This window comes from Bos javanicus, chromosome 19 (genome assembly GCF_032452875.1).
Source record: "Bos javanicus breed banteng chromosome 19, ARS-OSU_banteng_1.0, whole genome shotgun sequence".
NCBI lineage: Eukaryota > Metazoa > Chordata > Mammalia > Artiodactyla > Bovidae > Bos > Bos javanicus.
In genome coordinates this window covers 52,131,623-52,152,294 of record NC_083886.1, presented here as the reverse complement: position 1 = coordinate 52,152,294, position 20,672 = coordinate 52,131,623, and the positions used below count along the sequence as shown (strand labels likewise).

Genomic DNA, 20,672 nt, shown 5'->3' with positions numbered 1-20,672 from the left:
AAAACACATACGGTCCCAGGCCATCTCAACCCACAGGGTCAATACACATTCACAGAACTCCTCCTGACAGAGGGAAATTTCTAACAGGAACAGGATTTCAGGGGCCTGTGAAGACACCCTGTGGGTTGTGAAGGTTCCATGTAGCCCCTCCCCTGAGGGGTACCAGCAGCATCAATATTGGTCTCCCTTGGTCAAAGTAAAGTAAATATCCACGGGCAAACTCAGAAACAAGAACAAGAGAACCTGAGGGTCTTTTTTTGTTTGTTTTTTTTAAGCATTACATTGACAGTAAACACTCCCTGAACCAGAAAGAACACTACTTTTTTCAGAGACATGAAGTTCATTTCACTCCTGAAATTACTAACAAAAACCAACAACAGTTCTACCATGAACCCTTACTTTCCAAAACTCAGTGGAGGTAAGAAATGGACAAACTTTTCATGTTGTTCAAGGCTTTGATGGCATCGGGTTTCTTGTGATGGAGTGCTTTGAGGGGCCTCAACTCAGACCCCTGCAGAGCTGCTGCCCCCAGCACCGCAGAAGCAGACAGTCCTGTATCCTCAGACAGCCCTGTGTCCTCAGACAGCCCAAGCCTTGCCTAGTTGATGAGTTGGGAACTCTTTGCCCTGTGAAAGGTGATCACTAATGGTACAACACATAAAACTCTAGAGGAAGACAACAAAAAAACAAAAAACAAGTCCATACATACCCCACCAAAAAATTATCTATTGTAATCAAAATTATTACTATAACATCCTGGTAGCAATATGAAAAAACAAAGTAGAGGAGAAATTGTCAGAATGGTCTGGGTTTCTATTTGCAGACTCCCAAAATATTCCGTCAGGACTAAACAAACTGTAAGGGTGTGTTTTCTGGAAGATGTGTGCTGTGTGCTGGGCTACCCCAGCGGACAGTGGGAAAATGAAACAAGCTTTCTAGACATTTGTTTCTCTGAGCTGAGCACAGCAGTGGTCAGAACACAGAAAAATAAAATAAGAAAACACAACATGAAGCACATTGGATTGGGCAATAACAGCCGGGTAATTACTAAGTACTAAGGGCGGCTTGTTAGAAGGCAAAGCACAAAGGAAGACAGGACCCATCATGGGATTTGCATCTTCCATGTGGAAAAAGTACGGCGATCTCCCGGGCGAAGCCACTGGCATTTACAGATCTAGGCAAATTCCTTATGTAGTTCTTCCTGTAAGGGCAACGAACTGTGCAGGGCAGGGCCTGGCAAGCTTTGTTCCTTTTCGGGCCGGTAAGTAAATATTTGGGTCTTTGTGGGGCACAGGGTCTCTATGGAAATGCCTTAACTCTGCATGAAAGCAGCCAAAGAAGAAAGAAAATGGTAGGCTGAGTTTGGCCCACAGGCCTGCTGTGCTGACCCCCTGAACCTTACACAGGAGATGCTCTCATCAGCAACTGTGTGACAAATACCATCATTTCTTAAGACTGGTCATTGCACCCCTAAATCCTCAGGGGTCCGAGATGAGCTCAATTCGGACACAAATATCCATCCACAACTCTTGCCTGGTGTCCACTGGGGGTGTGGGCCAGGCTCACGGAGGGGAAGAGATGCATGCACTTCCAGCCCAGCCAGTCTCAGGGTTACTCCACCAGAGAGGAGGCACAGAGGGGAGTCCCCGCCCCACCCCACAGGGAGAGGGCACAGGCACAAGAGTAACAGATGCAAACACTGGTCTTCATCCACGGTTCCTGGCATCAGGCTCCTAAAACCCTTATTTCCTAAATGACAGGAGCTAAACAGGTGTCTTTAGTTATACTGAGTTTTTGTTCCTAGTTTCTAAAAAAAACTCTGGGTGAAACGATGTCTCCCATTATTTATAACAAACCTCTTTCAACCACACCTGAGTCAGTTAATGATGTGAGTTTGGAAAGCCCTTGGATAACCAATGAATGAGGGCTGGTTGCCAGCGGAACTAACCACAGGATTAGAGGGTTGAAACTTGCAGTTCCACCTCCCAACCTTCAGGGAGCTGAGAGGAGCTGGAGGCTGAAATCAATTACCAATGGCTAATGGTTTAATCAGCCTGTATAATCTAGTCAGGATTGTCAAAATCCTGCCAGGTGGGCCTCCAACCCATGATTTGCACAAGACTGCCAAACAATCCGGAGAAGGTGATGGCACCCCACTCCAGTACTCTTGCCTGGAAAATCACATGGACCGAGGAGCCTGGTAGGCTGCAGTCCATGCGGTCGCTAGGAGTCAGACATGACTGAGCGACTTCACTTTCACTTTTCATTTTCATGCACTGGAGAAGGAAATGGCAACCCACTCCAGTGTTCTTGCCTGGAGAATCCCAGGGACGGGGGAGCCTGATGGGCTGCCGTCTATGGGGTCACATAGACGCGGACACGACTGAAGCGACTTAGCAGCAGCAGCAACCAAACAATCTAGGCACAAGTGCGTTTCCTTAAAGGAGGTTACTCAACCAAAAGACATTTTCCAAACCCAAATACTCAAAACCCAAAACCTGTCTCTCTGCTGCAAAACAAAACTAAGCACCAAATCTCAGCAGCACCTTCCTGGGGAGATTCAGGGGCCAGTCCCTGGAAAAAAACAGACCAGGCAGCTGCTCAGACTTGTCCACAGTCTTTCAGGACCGGCAAGGGGCCGACTGCTGCTGCTGCCACTAAGTCACTTCAGTCGTGTCCGACTCTGTGTGACCCCAGAGATGGCAGCCCACCAGGCTCCACCATCCCTGGGATTCTCCAGGCAAGAACACTGGAGTGGGTTGCCATTTCCTTCTCCAATGCATGAAAGTGAAAAGTGAAAGTGAAGTCGCTCAGTTGTGTCCGACTCTCAGCGACCCCATGGAGCCTACCAGGCTCCTCCGTCCATGGGATTTTCCAGGCAAGAGTACTGGAGTGGGGTGCCACTGCCTTCTCCGAAGGGGGGATGCCGACTAGCCACAGGTAAAAAGTCCCTCTGGACTTAACCTCCTGGCTGGCAACTATATTCATTTTGCCCCCATACAACAAAACTCCCTTAGACAAAAAGGTTTGCAGTTTTTATTTGTAAGACAGTCAAGTGACCGATGGATTTCAAATCCACCCCCCCAGAGGCAAGCAGCCTGGGGTATTTATGAGATCAGGAATAAAGAAGCAGGGGAGTCAGAGGTGTGGGGAGCATGAGGAAAGGGGAAATGGGACTTCCCTGGTGGCCCAGTGGCTAAGACTCTGCACTCCCAATGTAGGGCGCCTGGGTTCAATCCTTGGTCAGGGAACTAGATTCTGCAATCAATGACTAAGACTCAGTGCAGTCAAGTAAGTCAATATTAAAAAGAAGACCGGTAATCAATCTTCACAGTTATCCTAGTTATTATTATCCACAGTATCCTAGTTACACACTAGGATGTTCTCATAAGTTTATTTTAAATTCATTAACTCACGCGGCCGCATCAGGCTTAGTTGCGACACGCAGGGTACTTTACTGAGGGGTATGGGCATCTCTTGCGTTGTGGTGCGCGGGCTCCAGAGCATGTGGGCTCAGCAGTTCCAGGGACCAGGGCCCAGACCCTCAGGGAAGTCCCCCTCTGCACGTGTTGAGGGTGGGGTTTTTGACTCTACGATGTCAAAAAGTCACCAAACGGACATTCCTACTTGTCCTTTTGGAGGGTCAGCGATCTTATCCAGTCTTAACTGGCTCAGCTCAAACTAGATGCAGCTGGCTCCAAGTCCCGGAAAACAACTCAGGCAAACATTGTTTAGGTTACATGTTGCTGGCAGGATATCCAAGTCTTAAAACCACCTTGATCAGTGAAGGCAGGTGAACGGGCTTGACTAATTATTACGCATGTGTTCAAAAGCACCCATAAAAATCCCTGAACTACCAGATTCGGAGAGTCTCTAGGCTGGTGAAGGTGTGGAAACACGGAGGACAGTGTGCTGGGGGAGAGGGGGTGCGAGCTCCCAGCCCCTCCCGCCTACCTTGTCCTGTACGGCTCTTCCATCTGGCCGCTCAGAATTGTGTCCACTTACAATAAACTGGTGATCTAGTAAGTGAACACTTCCCAGAGTTCTGTGAGCTGCTCTGGGACATTACTGAACCTGAGGAGAGGGGTCCTGCCCTGATTCAGAGCAGCCGGGAGAAGCACAGACGACACCCTGGACTTGCCAGGGGCATCCTGTGGGGCCGGCACTAATCCCTGGCAGTCCGTGTGGAAACTGAATAAGAAGTCCACTAGGAGTGTGCTGATAACTGCGTGGCGGAGGAAGCACCCCTGACAAGGGGCATCAGGGAGGAAGCAGGCCTCTGAGAGCAGGGAGGGAGGAGGAAGCAAGTGTCCTGATAGCGCTATCCTAACCAGGGACGGGTGGCGGCCTCCCCCCAGGGCTCTGGAGCAGAGGGGAGCTCCGCTGGGCCGACCTTGGGCAGAGCTCCGGCCTCCACGCCCGCTCCTGCTAAGCAGTCTCAGCCTGCCCACAGGCACCTGACGGAGACCCCGGGGCCTGCCACCCTTGATTCTGTGTGCCCCTGCCCCCATGGCCCTCAGCTTGTCAATGGCACGCCCCCATCCAGCTGCCCAAGCCAAACGCCTGGAACTAGCCTGTATTCCTGCTCTCTCACCCAGGCCGCCCTTCAGCCGCCCTCGTCTCTCACCTGGAGCCTCGCTGACTCCAGACCCTGAACTGGCGCCTCTGCTACACACCTGCCCTTTTACGGCCACCAAAGGGATGGGTTAAAAAAAAAAAGCCTTCCCTCGCCACCACACCCACAAGGGCTTCCTGTTCCTCAGTCCCTGGATCACCACCCTTGGGGCTGGGAGGTGCCTAATCTTTGTCAGTCAGCTGCCCCTCTGCCTGGAAACCAACATGTCGGCTCCTTCCTGTCACTGAGACCAACTCAAGTGTCGCTCCAGGAAGTCCTCCAAAACTGGTGCAAGGACGGAGCCCCATTCACATTCAAATTCTCCACTTGGCGCTTGTAAGGAGCCGGCGGTTTACTGCTTACGTGTCATTCTTTCCTACACGTTCCACCTGGTATTCCATACTTGGAACTCCAGCACACAGGAGGCGCTCAAAAGTATGTACTAAATAACTAAATAGAAAAAAAAATATCCCAGGACAATCATAAACGTGGGGCTCTGGGGCTAGAGCAGAGGAACTGGGGGAAGGTAGATATCTCTGCTCCCTGGGGCCCTTCCAGACCCTTCTTCCTCCTCCTCCAAAGGCTTGGCTTCCTTAAAGTGCCCACAGCCCTGTGTGCTCCGCCACAGAGGACAGCCCTGCACCCACTGAGTTCGCCTGGCCCACCTCTGCCACCCCGTCCGCGGCTTCCCCCACTCCAACATACCCTAGCCCCCCACACTCTGATTGCCAGCCCTTCAGCTCCAGTCACTCTAGATCGACAATAACTTTAGCTTTACAGGTGTTACTGGAGGTATCAATGAACTACAGGAAAACCGACATTCACTTTAACAAGTTTTGAATTCAGTAAAAAACTGGAGTTACTGGCTTCAAATTCAGTCAGGTGCCAAGTATTTCTCCCACGCAGACAGCTGAGGGGATTCCCCGAGTATGTCCTGCCGTATGTCCTGGGTACACTGTTCTGTTCCCCAATGCCTGGCACACTGAAGCAGAGAACAAATGCTTGCTTCTATTCCATGCAGGATGTGTATCGCTGTAGCCAGAGAAACATGATATTAAGTACTGTAAAATTCGCACAGACATAGCAAACTTTCTTAAATCCATTCATTTATTCATTTAACAAGTATTTATTCAGCACTCACTACATGTCAGGAGCTGTTTCACCTGCTGGAGAAATAGGGGCCAGGTCCCCACCCCAAAGAGTTGTCATCCTTGCTGGGACAAGACAGAGATGCACAGAAACAAAGGGAGGAGGAGGTAACTTCTGGGAGTGGTTGGAGGCCCCAGCCTGCAGCAGGAAATGGCAGAAGTGGCTCTGCTTAGCCTTCAGGAGGTTCACATCCTGCTCAGCTGTGGCCCCTGCCCTGGTGCAGGGTGCCCAGGACCACTGGGAAACCAGGGTTCCGGCAGGTCAGGCTGGCCACCAAGCTCAGGCAAAGTTCAGTGAGATAACAAGGTGACTCGGTGACCTCTAAAATTTCAGGTTCACCCACACTAATTGGACATCTAATGGCTGGGCCCCCACAAACCCCAACATATGCACAAACCTGACTGCCTATGGTGGGGCTGTGTGAGTGCGAGCTGGTGGGTGGCCTAGCAAGTTCTGGGGTCTGGCACAGGACTCACTTTTCAACAGAAATCATGCATTCACAGGCCACCCACATACCTATGCACAATCACAGGCAAAGAATCAGTCTTTAAGCAAATATACAACTTTAAATGATACTGATGCTACTGTGATCATTGATGAAGTGCCCGTGAGTCATCACTATGGTTCTTTATGGAGACAGCAGGCCAAGGTCTGTGAGGTCAAAAGGGCTCCCTCTTCTAAGGACGCCCGTAGGCTTGCCTCTTATATGCACCGATCGCACAGCCACCCATGGGAATTATGCTTCCAGTATAAAAATCTGATCATGTGATACTGTGCCCACGGCACATGGCCTTGTTGAAAAAAGAGTTCAACCTGTTTGGCACAGTATATGAAGACATCTAGGGGGCGTCTCTGGTGGCTGAGTGGTAAAGAATCCGCCTGCCAGTGCAAGAGACACGGGTACGATCCCTGATCTGGGAAGATCCCACATGCCTCTGAGCAACTAAGCCCGTGTGCCACAACTATCGAGTCTGTGCTCTAGAGCCAGCAAGTCACAACGGCTGAGCCCACATGCCGCAACTGATGAAGCCAGCATGTCCTAGAGCCCATCCTCCACAAGAGAAGCCACCGAAATGAGAAGCTCGCACACTGCAACTAGAGAGTTGCCCTGGCTCTCTGCAACCAGAGAAAAGCCCGCACAGCAGTGAAAACCCAGCACTGCCAAAAAATAAATAAAATCCCCAGAAAGAAACCAGCTTCTACTGTGCGCGCTCCACTGCACCCTGACATGCCCGGCGCTCGCGCTCCTTTCCTTCCCACTCCAACACAGACAGCCTGCCCTGCTTCCGTTATAAATCCTAAAAGTGCCGAGGCTGAGATTAACAGCTTTTATTAAACACCAGATTCAAAATCTGGACCCAATCTGTCTGTCAGCCAGCAGGCATCCCCAGCAAGCATCCAGTTTCCGGGAGGGACCAAACAAAACTGGGGAAACTGGTAGGTGGTAGGTGGGGAGCCCGCTGTCAACTCAGCTTGGCCCATAGCACTCACGGTCTTCAAAGAGAACCAGTGGGCTCAGCGGGACTATACTAGGTCGTCTCATCACTCTGATGTTCTCATCTGTAAAATGCTGAGCTTTCTAAACTTTGTTTTTGTTTTTTTTAAATCTAAAGAAGAGTAATCTGTCAGTTCTAAAAGGCCCTTGGAAACCCCTGGGTTTTAGGAAGAGGGAAATTACTCCTCACGAAAGCCTTGGTTTCCCAAACATGGAAAATTTGCAGGCTGCAAACAGACACAAGCAGCAGAAGCCCCATCTGGAAGAACACCTCAGTCCTGAGTGAGCTGGAAGGCACCCCTGGTGCACTGACGCCGCCAGACTACACAGTAGATAGTGGACAGTGCGGAAGAGCTTGGGCACTCACTCACTCTCTTACCCCAAACCCAGCAGTGGTCTGCAGCGGTTGACCCTGACCGTGCAGGACCATCCTTGTCAGATCAAAGGGACCAGGAAGAAAAAGGCTCAGAAGTCGGCCTGCCCAGGCAGTGAGAGACTCCAAGGTGTCTCTTCACGGATAACAACAGGGAAAGGGCTGCGAGGAGGAAAGGCCAAGCATCTCCTGACAGCCAGTATCATACTTAAAAAGAGTTTGGGGCAAAGGATGAGTCCTAAGGAATTATGAAAAGGAGCTCCATGGAAGAGAAAAGGCTTTCCAAACCAAGTGGGCTCTGCAGAGGGGCCTGCCCTGCCCTGCTCTGCCCTGGCAGGGCCCCACCTCTCTGGCATGCTGTCTCTTGGGACTGCAAGCCAGATATATAGGGCAGGAGCCTGGGAAAATGATTCTGTCCTTGCCAATCTCAGCCCTTGCCAAGATGACCAAATCATTAGAGCAACGCATGTCCAAGTCAGAGAGGAACTCACAGGCTACCTGATTGCAGATATGACAATGGAACTGATCATACTTTTGTTCACCTGACCAAAAACTCAGAGCAACTGTTTTAGAATAAACACTGACAAGTACTTAACTGAAAATACATTGCATGACCTCAATAAAACCTAAGCAGTTACCCAAAACGCCGTTTGTAAAGGCTCAAAGTCAGATACAGAATGTTGTCTTACTGGTGCTCTGTAAATATATTTAATAAGCTCAATCTATGAAACATGTTTGTGGGACTTGAAAGAAAGTCCAGAGACGGCTCATCTCTGTATTCGGGACAAAGAACTCAAGGCTGGCACCCTCTGGAACCCCTGAGTGAACGAAGCTCAGTACAGGTGATCATTAAGGGGATCCAGAGGGTGAAAATTATGGGCCTGTGACTCCTGTCCTTCACGGACTGCCAAATAGTACCCACAACCATTTGTAAAACCTGAGGTGAGAGAAGAGCAGCAGATGGATCTTAATTCCATCACTGGAACTTGCTGGGGATGAGGGATACTGTTCAAGTGAGGAGAATATAGCGCTTTTTTTAATCCAAATTTACAGCTGCCAAATTCCCATGCCTCCCCCACCCCACCCAAAAAAGCAAATAAATGATAGGAGATAAGCGGAACAGTCTTGTAGTTAAGAGCTGATAATCTGCTCATACTTTTAGAACCACATAAATGTTTCATATACCAAGACTTAAAATCAATAAGGACTTGGGAATTCCCTGGCAGTCCAGTAGTCAGGACTCCGTGCTTTCACCAAGGGCCCAGGTTCAATCCCTGGTTGGGGAACTAAGATCCCACAAACTGCACAGCATGGGGGGTGGGGGTGGGGGGTGGAATCAATAAGGACTCAAAGTGAAATATAACCAGAAACAAATGAACCTAACTTGATTACAAATTAATAACATAAATACACTAAGGCAACTTTGTAAAATAGATTTTGACTATATATTTAAAGAAAAAATAAAAAACAATCACATGCAAATATCATACTCTACTTAAGTAGGTTTGTTTTTCACAGAAATATGGCTTGGCAATACTGAAACTAGTCTAGGACTGAGCAAAAAGGCAAACACGCTGAGGACAATAGGGCTTCCCTGTGGCTCAGCAGTAAAGAATCCACCTGCCAGTGCAGGAGATGTAGGTTCGATCCCTGGGTCGAGAAGATCCCCTGGAGAAGGAAATGGCAACTCACTCTAGTATTCTTGCCTGGAGAACTCCATGGACAGAGCAGCCTGGTGGGCTATAGTCTCTGGGGTTGCAAAGAGTCAGACATGACTGGGGGACAAAGACCAGACCAGACTGAGACAACGGGAGCCAGAGTTAGAGAGCAAAAAGGAATGTATTAATAGAAAGAACCCTGTGGTGACTGATTGAAATTGGAGGTATAACCTCAGTTTTTAATATATATACAGATATAGAAATAGATACAGATGTATAGGGTATACACAAATTTATGTTTCCTAGTACTACCCATTGAGAAAGCCAAGAAGTAATAATCCTCCAGTAGCAATGAGCATACCTCCAAAGATCTTGGTTTCTAAAAAAAAAAATCTTCTAAATTAAAAGGAACCAACACTCAGAGAAATTTCTGATTCCAGGTTAGGTCAAGGAAAGCACAAGATTGAGTCCAGAATATCCTATGGTACCAGAAAATAAGGAAGTGCTCAAAATGTTGGGCATAGGCTAAAAAGGACACGGAAGCCAACCTGAATGGGCCCAATCTGCACAACAGAGCAACAGAATAAATGACAGTAATGGATTTCTGTGTGTGCACACTCAGTCTTGTGTGATTCTTTGCAACCCCATCGACTGTAGCTGGCCAGGGTCCTCTGTCCATGGAATTTTCCGGGCAAGAATACTGGAGTGGGTTGCCATTTCCTGCTCCAGGCAATCTTCCTGACCCAGGATTGAACCCCCATCTCTCGAGTCTCATGCATTGGCAGGCAGATTCTTTACCAGAGTCACCTTGGAAGCCCTTAGTAATGGTCTACAACCTATGAAATAAAATTAAAATGTCCACGCCAAGATAAATAACTGAATAAATTAAAATATGGAAGGTTCTTCCTTACAGTAGAATTCCAACTTAAAAGTAAAAATAATGGAAATGAAAAAATCACTCTGTGGCAAAAGCAACACTTACAATTGTTTCAGAAAATGCTCACTTCTGTATGCTAAAATTAGTGATTTTAAACAATATATTTACACATTTTCAAAGTAACTAACTCCCCACGGGAAAAATGGTAATTCAATGATGGAAACACCTTGTAGATATCTCCTAACACAAACGACCGAAGTTAGTATCAGCAGTAATGGGACAAATCGACACTATACCACTCCTGATGCAGAGAAAAACACAATTTCACAGGTAAGGTTCTTCTTACCAAAAATGCACAACTTGAAAGTAATCATAAGGGAACATCAGATAAACCCAAACTGAGGGGCATTCTACAAAATAATTGACTCATAAAAGTCAAGGAATGACTGAGGAAGTGCTCCAGATTAAAGAATAAGAAAGAAAACACGGACGGTCCTGGATTGGATCTTGTAAAAGAGAAAAGTCATCCGTGGGATAATTGCTGAGTCTGAATAAATCCTGTACATTAGATCATGGTTTTGTATGAGTTAAGTTTCCTCAGTTTGCTAAAAAGAACTATTTCTGCTTTATTGACTATGCCAAAGCCTCTTTGACTGTGTGGATCACAATAAACTGTGGAAAATTCTGAAAGAGATGGGAATACCAGACCACTTGATCTGCCTCTTGAGAAATCTGTATGCAGGTCAGGAAGCAACAGTTAGAACTGGACATAGAACAAAAGACTGGTTCCAAATAGGAAAAGGAGCACGCCAAGGCTGTATATTATTACCCTGTTTATTTAACTTACATGCAGAGTACATCATGAGAAACACTGGACTGGAAGAAACACAAGCTGGAATCAAGATTGCCAGGAGAAACATCAATAACCTCAGATATGCAGATGACACCACCCTTATGGCAGAAAGTGAAGAGGAACTCAAAAGCCTCTTGATGAAAGTGAAAGTGGAGAGTGAAAAAGTTGGCTTAAAGCTCAACATTCAGAAAACGAAGATCATGGCATCCGGTCCCACCACTTCATGGGAAATAGATGGGGAAACAGTGGAAACAGTGTCAGACTTTTATTTTGGGGGGCTCCAAAATCACTGCAGATAGTGACTGCAGCCATGAAATTAAAAGATGCTTACTCCTTGGAAGGAAAGTTATGACCAACCTAGATAGCACATTCAAAAGCAGAGACATTACTTTGCCAACAAAGGTCCGTTTAGTCAAGGCTATGGTTTTTCCTGTGGTCATGTATGGATGTGAGAGTTGGACTGCAAAGAAGGCTGGGCGCCGAAGATTGATGCTTTTGAACTGTGGTGTTGGAGAAGACTCTTGAGAGTCCCTTGGACTGCAAGGAGATCCAACCAGTCCATTCTGAAGGAGATCAGCCCTGGGATTTCTTTGGAAGGAATGATACTAAAGCTGAAACTCCAGTACTTTGGCCACCTACTGCTAAGAGTCGACTCACTGGAAAAGACTCTGATGCTGGGAGGGATTGGGGGCAGGAGGAGAAGGAGACGACAGAGGATGAGATGGCTGGATGGCATCACTGACTCGATGGACTTGAGTCTGAGTGAACTCCGGGAGTTCGTGATGCGTGCTGCGATTCATGGGGTTGCAAAGCGTCGGACATGACTGAGCGACTGAACTGAACTGAACTGAACATACGAGATTAACATTTGGGGACACCTCGGTAAAAGTACCGAGGCAATCTTTATCCTTCTTCTGTAACTCTTTTGTAAATCTCAATTTTTTTTCTTTAGTTTTTCTGGACCAGGCTGCCTGGGTCTGAACCTGTCCTCACTGGCTGTGGAACCGGTAAACTCTCCCATCTCTGCAGCGCCCACCACTTCAGATTCCTGAAGGGGTCGAGTAACAACGCAGAGCACTCAAAGTGTGGCGCCAGCGAACGCCCAGCCTTCCCACCCCGCCTGCGACACGGGCTCTGCAGAGAAGAGCCCGGGCGGGCTCTGTGTACCGGGCTCCGCGGGCCCGGCACCGCTCTCGTGCCCACAGCCCTGCAGGGTGGCCCCAAGGGAGTGCGCGGCGTCTGGCAGGACTTGGACGTCTCGGGTTTTTCCAAGAAAAGAGTCGACGCCCGTGAAAAACGACCCAAAGGGCCACACCTTCTGGCATCGCGGGCCCCTGGGGCCCCTCGGCGCCCCGCCGCGTCGCCCCCGCGCCCGCGCCTCACCTGGAACGCTGGCCCCGAGCAGCCTTTTGTCCCTCCGCGATGCCATGGTAACCTGAGTCTGTCAGCCGCCGTCCGGGCGCTCTCGGTCCAGCGCTCGGGTTCCGCCGGTCGGAAACGGGAACCCTGACATCTGGTTCCGGATTCTTCGCGCCCCGCCGGCGCGCAGGTAGGTACACCAGAGCGAGGAAGACTCGACCATTGGATGGCAGGTGGCCGGGTTTCGAGATCCTGCCGGTCTCGTAGCCCCGAGGCTTTGGCGGCTCTGACGGGTCGGGGTGGGGCCTATAGGGAGCTGTACCTGGGAGGGGAGGGGCCCAGGCTGCACGTGGGCGTGGAGCGGAGTGAAAGTCCGAGACCACGAGAACTGCGTCTTCACTCGTGGATCCTCCGGCAGTGAAACAGGCAGACACTGCGAGGGGGCCCCGGGAGAGGCGGGCAAGCAGTGAGCTCTGCGTGTCCGGGAAGAGCGGGGCTCAGCATAGCAGGATGGCCTTTCTGGCCAGCGCCCTTGTTCTGGGCGCTGTTGCACCGTGTGCTTGGCTTATGAAAATTCGTGTTTGTGTGCACTCATAACTTGTGTGCTTTGGTGCTTGTGTGTCCAGTTACGAGTTAAAAAAAAAAATACCACCTCACAGAGGCAACGAGCAAACCATTATGTCAAAGCCCCCATACTTAGAGACCCTCTTCCCCAGTATCTGAAGGTCTACTAGAGCTGAAGAGGACCAGCTGTCCGAACAAATGGAGACACCCATGTTCAGCCTGCCTGGCCAATCGCACTGTGGAGCTCCAGGAAGTAATGGGCGCAGAGGCAGTGGTGGCAGCAGAGAGGGGGACATAGTCTTTGGTCCAGCCTCTCCTCTCCATCTGTGTTTTCTCCACCTTGATGGCATTCTAGCTGCACAGGGCCAGTCCTCAAGCTGTTCCTGCCAGACATCTCAACACAGTTAATAGTAAGAAAGGCTCTGCTTTAAGAGGCAGCTCTTAGAGGGAGGTCTGGGGTTATTAAACATCAGGCAGATCAATAATTCAAGCCTCCTGGAAAATGGAAGATGTGATCCTATCAGTGCACAGAAACCATGTGAAAATAGCCCTGCCTTCCTGCCTGGGGAAGCCATAGAGGATCTGCATGACTTTTAACCTATATCCCATAGGCCCTGGGCAGCATCACTGCCCCCAGCCCAGCTTCAAAGGGCAGTCCGGCTTTAAACCCCAGGCCCACTCCTCTTGTTACAGTTTTCTGGGACTCTGTTTGCTCTTCTCCATAACGTAGAAATAATGCCTTCCATTCCCCGTGGATTTGAGGATCAGAAACAACATATGAACTACATGGGTGCTGGGTCAGCCCCAGTGAAGGGCCCCTGGGGTGTGTGTGTATGTGTAAACCAAAAAGGCCAAGAGGATACACACTCTGAATAAAAATAAATCCTAACAACAAATAGGAGCTCTGCACCTCACCATCCACGTTCTGAAACCTGACCAACCCCACCATGACCCTCTCCCTCCAATTACCCCGACACTAACCCTAACCTGAGCCCTGACCTTGACCTTAACTCTGTGACTTCACCAACACGAATTCTACCCCCTAACCCTGACCCACCCAACCATAACCCTGTCCCTGCAATAAACCCCACCCTGACCCTGACCCTGGTCACTAACCCTAAGGGTAGCCCTCGATTCCTATGGTGGGGCCAGCTCCTACCACTTCAATCGCCCAATATCCCAGAACCTCTGATTCCCTCACTTGAGCCCCAGATAAGGCTTCTGGGGTGCTGGGCCCAGAGAGGGATGGTACTCCCCTGCTCCTGCACATCACGCCACCCCAAGAATGATGGAGGCCGGCGGTGGGCCCTCACCACCCTGGAAAGGGCCTTGTCACTCCTGGTGGGTCCACAGCCCCACTAGGGTCTGCAACTTTGTCCACCTGGGCTCTGGAGCTCGGCCCCTTAACTGTGCCCCGTGTCCAGGAGCTCAGTAGACACTCATGGAAGGGGAGAAGGGACATACTGGTCACTCTCTACCCAGCTCCCTGCCCGATCTTCCCACAGGTCAGGCCAGACCCAACATCCTCCAAGTCTGTCTCCCCCGACCTGCTCACCATCCTGCCGGTCAGACCAGACCCCCTCTTCCACCCAGAATGCCCTCTGCCCACCCTGTAAGGCAGGTGACTCTTCAGCCAGCCTGCTGCGTCCACACTGTAGCCAGTGTGACAGACCGTGTGTCTGTCCTGGGGCCGCATAGTGACCACAAACTGAGGGCGTGAGACAACAGTTCTGGAGGCCACAAGCCCAAATCAAGGTGTCCGCACGGCTTTTCTCCCTCCAAAGGCCCTGGATAGAATCCTGACCCACCCTTTCCAGCTTCAGGTATCTAGTGGCGATCTCCTTGGTGCCCCTCAGCCCATTGGTACATCACTCCACTCTTCCGCCTTCATCACGTGGCCTTCTCCCAGGTCTGTCTTCACAGGTTCTTTTCCAAAGACACCAGCCCTATTGGGCTAGACCCACCCCGCTCCCATGTGACTTCATCTTAACTAATTACATCTATAAAGATCCTATTTCCAGTGACTTCCCTGATTGTCCAGTGGCTAAGACTCCACAACTCCCGATGCAGGGAGCACAGGTTTGATACCCAATCAGGGAACTAGATCCCACGTGCTGCAACTAAAGATCTCTCATGCCACAATAAAGACTGAAGATCCTGTGTGCAACAACTAAAAGCTGGAACAGCCAGATGTATAAATACATTTTTAAAAGTCCCTATTTCCAAGGAAGGTCACATGCTGAAGTTCTGGGACCAGAACACATCTTTTCCGGGCCACCATTCAACCCGCTACAGACTGCTTCCCCTGGGATGATAGTTATCCAGGGCCAGTTCCCCACAGGCCACCCTATACTCACAGATGTGGTAACAGAACAGTGGGAGTTTAGGTTAACTCCCTGCCCAGCACCTCCGTGACTAGCATAGCCAGGATCAAACTCCCCCTGCACCCCAAGCATACAGTGGGAGCCTATGAGGGTACAATGCCTGTGGGATAATAAGAACACTGCAGGGCCATGGAAGGGCTGGCAAAGAGCTAGTGCTGGACCTTCCTGAGAAGCCAGTGGGCTCTGAGGGGCTCTGCTTCCCAGTATGTCATCTGGGATGGCGCCCATATCGCATGGAGCCCTCATAGCCACACTCGAGTGATTCTAGAACTCTCCACACTTTACAGATGAGGAAACTGAGGCCAGACGGCCTCAGGAGTGGGCCAAGGCTGCCAGCCTAGGGGGGGTGGTCAGCCATCCTGCTCCCATTGGCGCTCTCCCCCGCCCCGCCAACACACACACCTAAGCTCAGAGCAGATGTCAACACTGGGTGGCAGGCTAGCTCATTGTGGGGGGGGCGGTCAACCAGGATGGCCACCCATCAAAGGGCTGGACTTGGGCTCTGGCCCCCAGATCCTGGAATGTTGTCTGTCCTGGGTAATCATTGAGTGACCCCTGTGTGGGTGAAACTCCAGTACTTTGGCCACCTCATGCAAAGAGTTGACTCCTTGGAAAAGACTCTGATGCTGGGAGGGATTGGGGGCAAGAGGAGAAGGGGACGACAGAGGATGAGATGGCTGGATGGCATCACTGACTCGATGGACATGAGTCTGAGTGAACTCCGGGAGTTGGTGATGGACAGGGAGGCCTGGCGTGCTGTGATTCATGGGGTCGCAAAGAGTCGGACACGACTGAGAGACTGATCTGATCTGATCTGATCTGTGTGGGCAGACTGGCCTGGCAGCTGGATGTCCTCCCAGGACAGTGCCCCCCTAGTGGTGGCAGAGAGAACAAAGAGCTGCCTGTCGAGGCCCCCGTTCTGACTGCTCCATGACTCCGGGTCCTTCCTCCAATTTTTCGCCACGGCACTCATGTTGCTGGGAGCTGACCTCACAGTGGGAGCCCTATTTCAGGCCTCTCATGGGGTCCCCAAAATCACAGGGATCTGGATGGGGCCAGCTTGGGCACATGCCTTGAGCAAGTCACTTTCCCCTAGGATTAGGAAGGTGCTGTGCTGGGCTGCAATGACCTACCCACTTGCTCACAGGCCCCAGGGCAGGAAAGGCCAGGCTGCTACCTGCTGCCTGGGCCTCTGAGTGCCCCAGTGGACTTCCAGAAGGGGCTGGGCCAATCCTTGGGGTCCCAAGGAAATAGGGACCAGTGGGGGCTTTGTGGGAGATGTCCTTCACCCCTCCCCCAAGTATGTGCCAGGCCATGGTCAGCCAGCTGGATGGTCCCTGCACGTGTCCCCAAACAAGCAATGCCCTGTGAACTGGGCAGCAAACTGGGGCAGGGGAGGGCATCTTCATGGCCCACAACCAGGAAGGGCCTCTGGTGGCAAGCACAGTGCTCCTGGAAGAGATGAGTGGAGAGGGGGCCCAAGATAGCCATTTCCTAGAGGTCAAGGCCTGGAGGCAGAAGCCGGGCTCTGGACGTGGGCAGGACAGAGGAGGGTATTCCTTGTGAGACCGATGTCAAAGGGACGAGCTGCCCAATGAGTGGAAACCAAGAGGGGGTGTGCCTCACCAGGTCAACTGACCCCCACAGCTTCCTTGCCCAGGGGGCTGGTGTCCACCTCACTTTGCTGTCCATTCCAGCCCGTGGGGCGGTTCTGGGCTGGTGGGGTTCTGGGCTGCGGAATTCCAGTCACCAGAGACCATAAGGTCCACACTCTGGGGTGAAAGTGAGGAGTCCAAAGGAGAGGGAGGCCAGGGGCTGGACTGGCCAAGCAGAGCGGGGACAGGACCCACTTGCATGCCTCCCTGGAAACCACCCGCGAGCTGGCGCTCAAGGGGCAAGGGACTGGCTGTGTCCTGCCCACCCCTGAGCGCCCCCAGGCATTCCACCAAGCTGTGCTGAGTCACCGGGAGGAGGAGGGCTGCGGTCAGTGCAGGAAGGTTGAGCAAGGCCTTTCCTCTCCGTGGCTGTACCGACGCTCAGCCTGGCATGAAGCCCAGTCCACCCTCTTGGCCCCTCAGTGGCTCCTGGCCTGGCTCCTTACCAACACCTGGCCGTGTCCTCTAGCTGTCCATGCCAGCCTGGTGAAAGCCAAGCACAGGGTGGGCTGAGACATCCATCCCCCACCTCAGGAGGACTTTCCCAGGCCTCCAGGGGCCAGGCAGGGGCTGAGGCATGACCTCTGTCCCCTGGGGCTGAGATGCTCCAAGTTGAGATTAGGGGGTGAGTGGGGAGCTATAAATCTGGATACCACCTCAGAGAAGGCAGCCCAGGTGAGCCAAGTTGGAGCCCTAGACAGCAAAACCAATTATCAAAAAACCCACACCCAGCTCACCCCTAATCAAGTAGGCAGATCCCCGTCGAGGGTAAGATTGAGAGAGTTGGCCAAAGCAAGGTCAGGGGCTGAGTGCATGGCCAGGACTAAGTTGTCTGGGCCACCAGGCAGCCCATCTGAGTAAGTGAGACCTGAATGGTGGCCGATGAAGAGAGATAAGGGGCCTGGGCCCCGGGGGTGGGTGGGGGGCAGAGGCGGGGGGCGGTTGGGAGGCTCCCTCTGGCCGCTGCATGGGAAATGGGCTACGGGGGTGGAGAGGAGGCTGGACGGTGTGTGAAGGTGCCCTTCCTCAAATGTCCTCACTCACCTGCATTCATGAAGTGCCTGCTCTGTTCCGGGCACCGTTCCAGACCCCAGAGCAGGCAAAGCTCTCCATGGCCCGGGCCTGAGGCGCTGCAGGACTTATCCGGGCCCAGGTATGGGAGTGGGGGAAAGCGGGACTCCACGGGAAGGCCCACTGTGCAAGGGGCCCAGGGCATTGAGGGTCCTCAGGGAGCCTGGGATGCAGGGGTGCCTTGGGGTCACGAACAGGAGGATTGTCTCGGGGGCCCTGAGCGGGGACAGAGCTACCCCAAGATGGCCAGAGAAAGAAGATGGGGTCTAAGAAAGCACCACTGCACTTGGGGGTCAGGGACCTGGACAAAGAGTTTGGAGTATAAGCATTTGCAAGGTGCCCCCTAGCCAAGGTGCCCCCTAGGCAAGGTACCCAAGTGACTGGGAGTGTGTGCTGTGTTGGGCTCAGCCAGCCTCCTCGGCTGCCCCAACCTGGGAAGGGGCATCGTGCCTCACCTGGAGAGCAGGTGCAGCTGCAGGTCTAGCCTGGCCATGTGAGCAGCCGCTGCCAGCACAGGTTGTGTGGTTGCCAGCTCTGTTCCAAGCCCCTGGCTGAGATGGCCGTGCCAGACCCACCAGCAGAGGGATGCCTTCTGCCAGCCCCCAGTGGTCTTCCAGCCCCCAGTCCTTCCCTGGCTGGCCACTGCACTGCTCTTAGCCACGCCTCACTCAGGCCCCGGGTTGGGGCAAATAGCAACAGGTTGGGGGGAGGGGGCGGGGGCACAGGGAGGCGATGTCCCATAGCAGCAACCTCTGAGCCTGCAGGACCGGAGGGAGTCTGCGAGCAGCAGATAGAGGAGCTGTCCATCGGGCCCCTGGACTGGGTGGCCTCCAGGAGGAAAGGAGGAAGGAATGGGTAGCAGGGACTGAGGTTGGAAGGGCTGCCTGTGGGGCCTGGAGGGCACAGGTCTGGGAGGACCCAGGGAGAGGGCGGTGTGTGGATACAAGGAGCAAATAGGGAGATGGGGGGGCTCCAGCCAGAAGGAAGCACAAAGTGACAGTTCTGACCCCTAGGACCTAGATTGGCTCCAAGAAGGGCCACAGGGAGCCCTGCCCCCCTTCCTGCTCCCAGCCCACAGCCCAGGATGGGGCAGAGATGGCAGAGCCCCAGTGGCTACCTGTGGGACAGGTGGAATGAAGCAAGTGGGAGGAAAAGTGGGGGCGGTGGTGACTGGATCCAAAGGGCTTGGGGCAGCAGGTGGGGGCAGGGACAGCCCAAACCCTAGGAGCCATGCCCTACCCAGCCTCCAGACCAAAAGGCTGAACTAAGAGGGGAAGGTTGTACCCCCATCCACTGGTTCCCTGATCCCAGGGAGAGATGGGTCTCTCTGATGGCCTTGCCTGACCTGGTCTAGCTTCCCCAGGCTGGATCAGCCCTGCAGAGCCAGTGGCCTTTGCTGTGGCCAAGCCTGCAGACAATCCATGCCCTTTATGCCAGGGTGGGCTGCTCCTCCCGCAGCACCCAGGCGAGCCTGCCTCCTGCTCCATGCCCATCACTAAGGCCTCCGGCTTGAGGCTGATGATCTGCCCACTGAGGTGCAAGTGCTGGAAGGGACAAAGGACTGGGGCAGGGCTCTACTGCCCCAGGAGTAGGAAGGGGAGACCAGGACAGCCTCTAGACCCAAAGGGATGTCCTTGTTCAGCAATATCTACTCCAGTTTAAACCCAAGAGCAGGCTTATTTTTTTAAATCTATTTTTGTAGTTATGAAAGTAATAGATCAACAAGTGGTGCTGGGACAACTGGATCTTCGTGTACAAAATAATAAAGTCTAATCCCCATCTCACATCATACACAAAAATCCACTCAGCACTCAATAGCCAACACCTAAGAGCTAAAACCATAAAATTCTTGGAAGAAAACATAGGGGTACATCTTCATAGCAGATGTTATTAGCTGCTTATTATTAGCTGTTATTATTAGCTATGACACCAAAAACACAACAACCCAAGAAACAAATATAAGACTTCTCTATATCAAAAGACTATATAAGAGAGTGAAGAGTCAAACCAGGAAATAGGAGAAGCATATATATGATAAGGCTCTAGAACATATAAAGAATTCTTACGACTCAACCAAAAGAGACAATCACTTTAAAAAATGGTACAAGACTTGAATAGATATTTCTCCAAAGAAGATATACAAATGGCCAATAAACTCATGAGAAGATGTTCACTGCCATTAGTCATTGTTGTTAGGTGGCTCAGTTGGGTCTGACTCTGCAACTCCATGGACTGCAGCCCGCCAGGCTTCCCTGTCCTTCACCATCTCCCGGAGTTTGCTCAAACTCATGTCCATTGAGTCAATGATGCCATCCAACCATCTCATCCTCTGTCACCCCCTTCTCATCCTGCCCTCAATCTTTCCCAGCATCAGGGTCTTTTCCAATGAGTTGGCTCTTCAAATCAGAGGGCCAAAGTACTGGACATTCAGTTTCAGCGTCAGTCCTTCCAATGAATATTCAGGGTTGATTTCCTTTAGGACTGACTGGTTTGATCACCTTGCTGTCTAAAGGACTCTTAAGAGTCTTCTCCACCCCCACAGTTCAAAAGCATCAATTCTTTGGCCCTCAACCTTCTTTATGGTCCAGCTGTCCCATCTGTACATGACTACTGGAAAAA

At 51.6% G+C, this 20,672-nt stretch overlaps 1 protein-coding gene across 13 annotated transcripts in view; it reads right to left on the bottom strand.

Moving 5' to 3' along the window:
* CCDC57 (coiled-coil domain containing 57) overlaps window positions 1-12,491 on the bottom strand; it is a 110,789-nt gene extending 98,298 nt beyond the window's left edge. For 12 of the 13 annotated variants that reach the window (XM_061392490.1, XM_061392492.1, XM_061392496.1 and 9 more), the window contains exon 1: window positions 12,404-12,491. In XM_061392490.1, the coding sequence (XP_061248474.1) occupies window positions 12,404-12,449 (46 nt within the window). In that variant the 5' untranslated portion in view covers window positions 12,450-12,491. The remainder of the gene's footprint in view (window positions 1-12,403) is intronic. The other variant, XM_061392491.1, reaches the window with a different exon arrangement.
* Window positions 12,492-20,672: the final 8,181 nt, after the last annotated feature.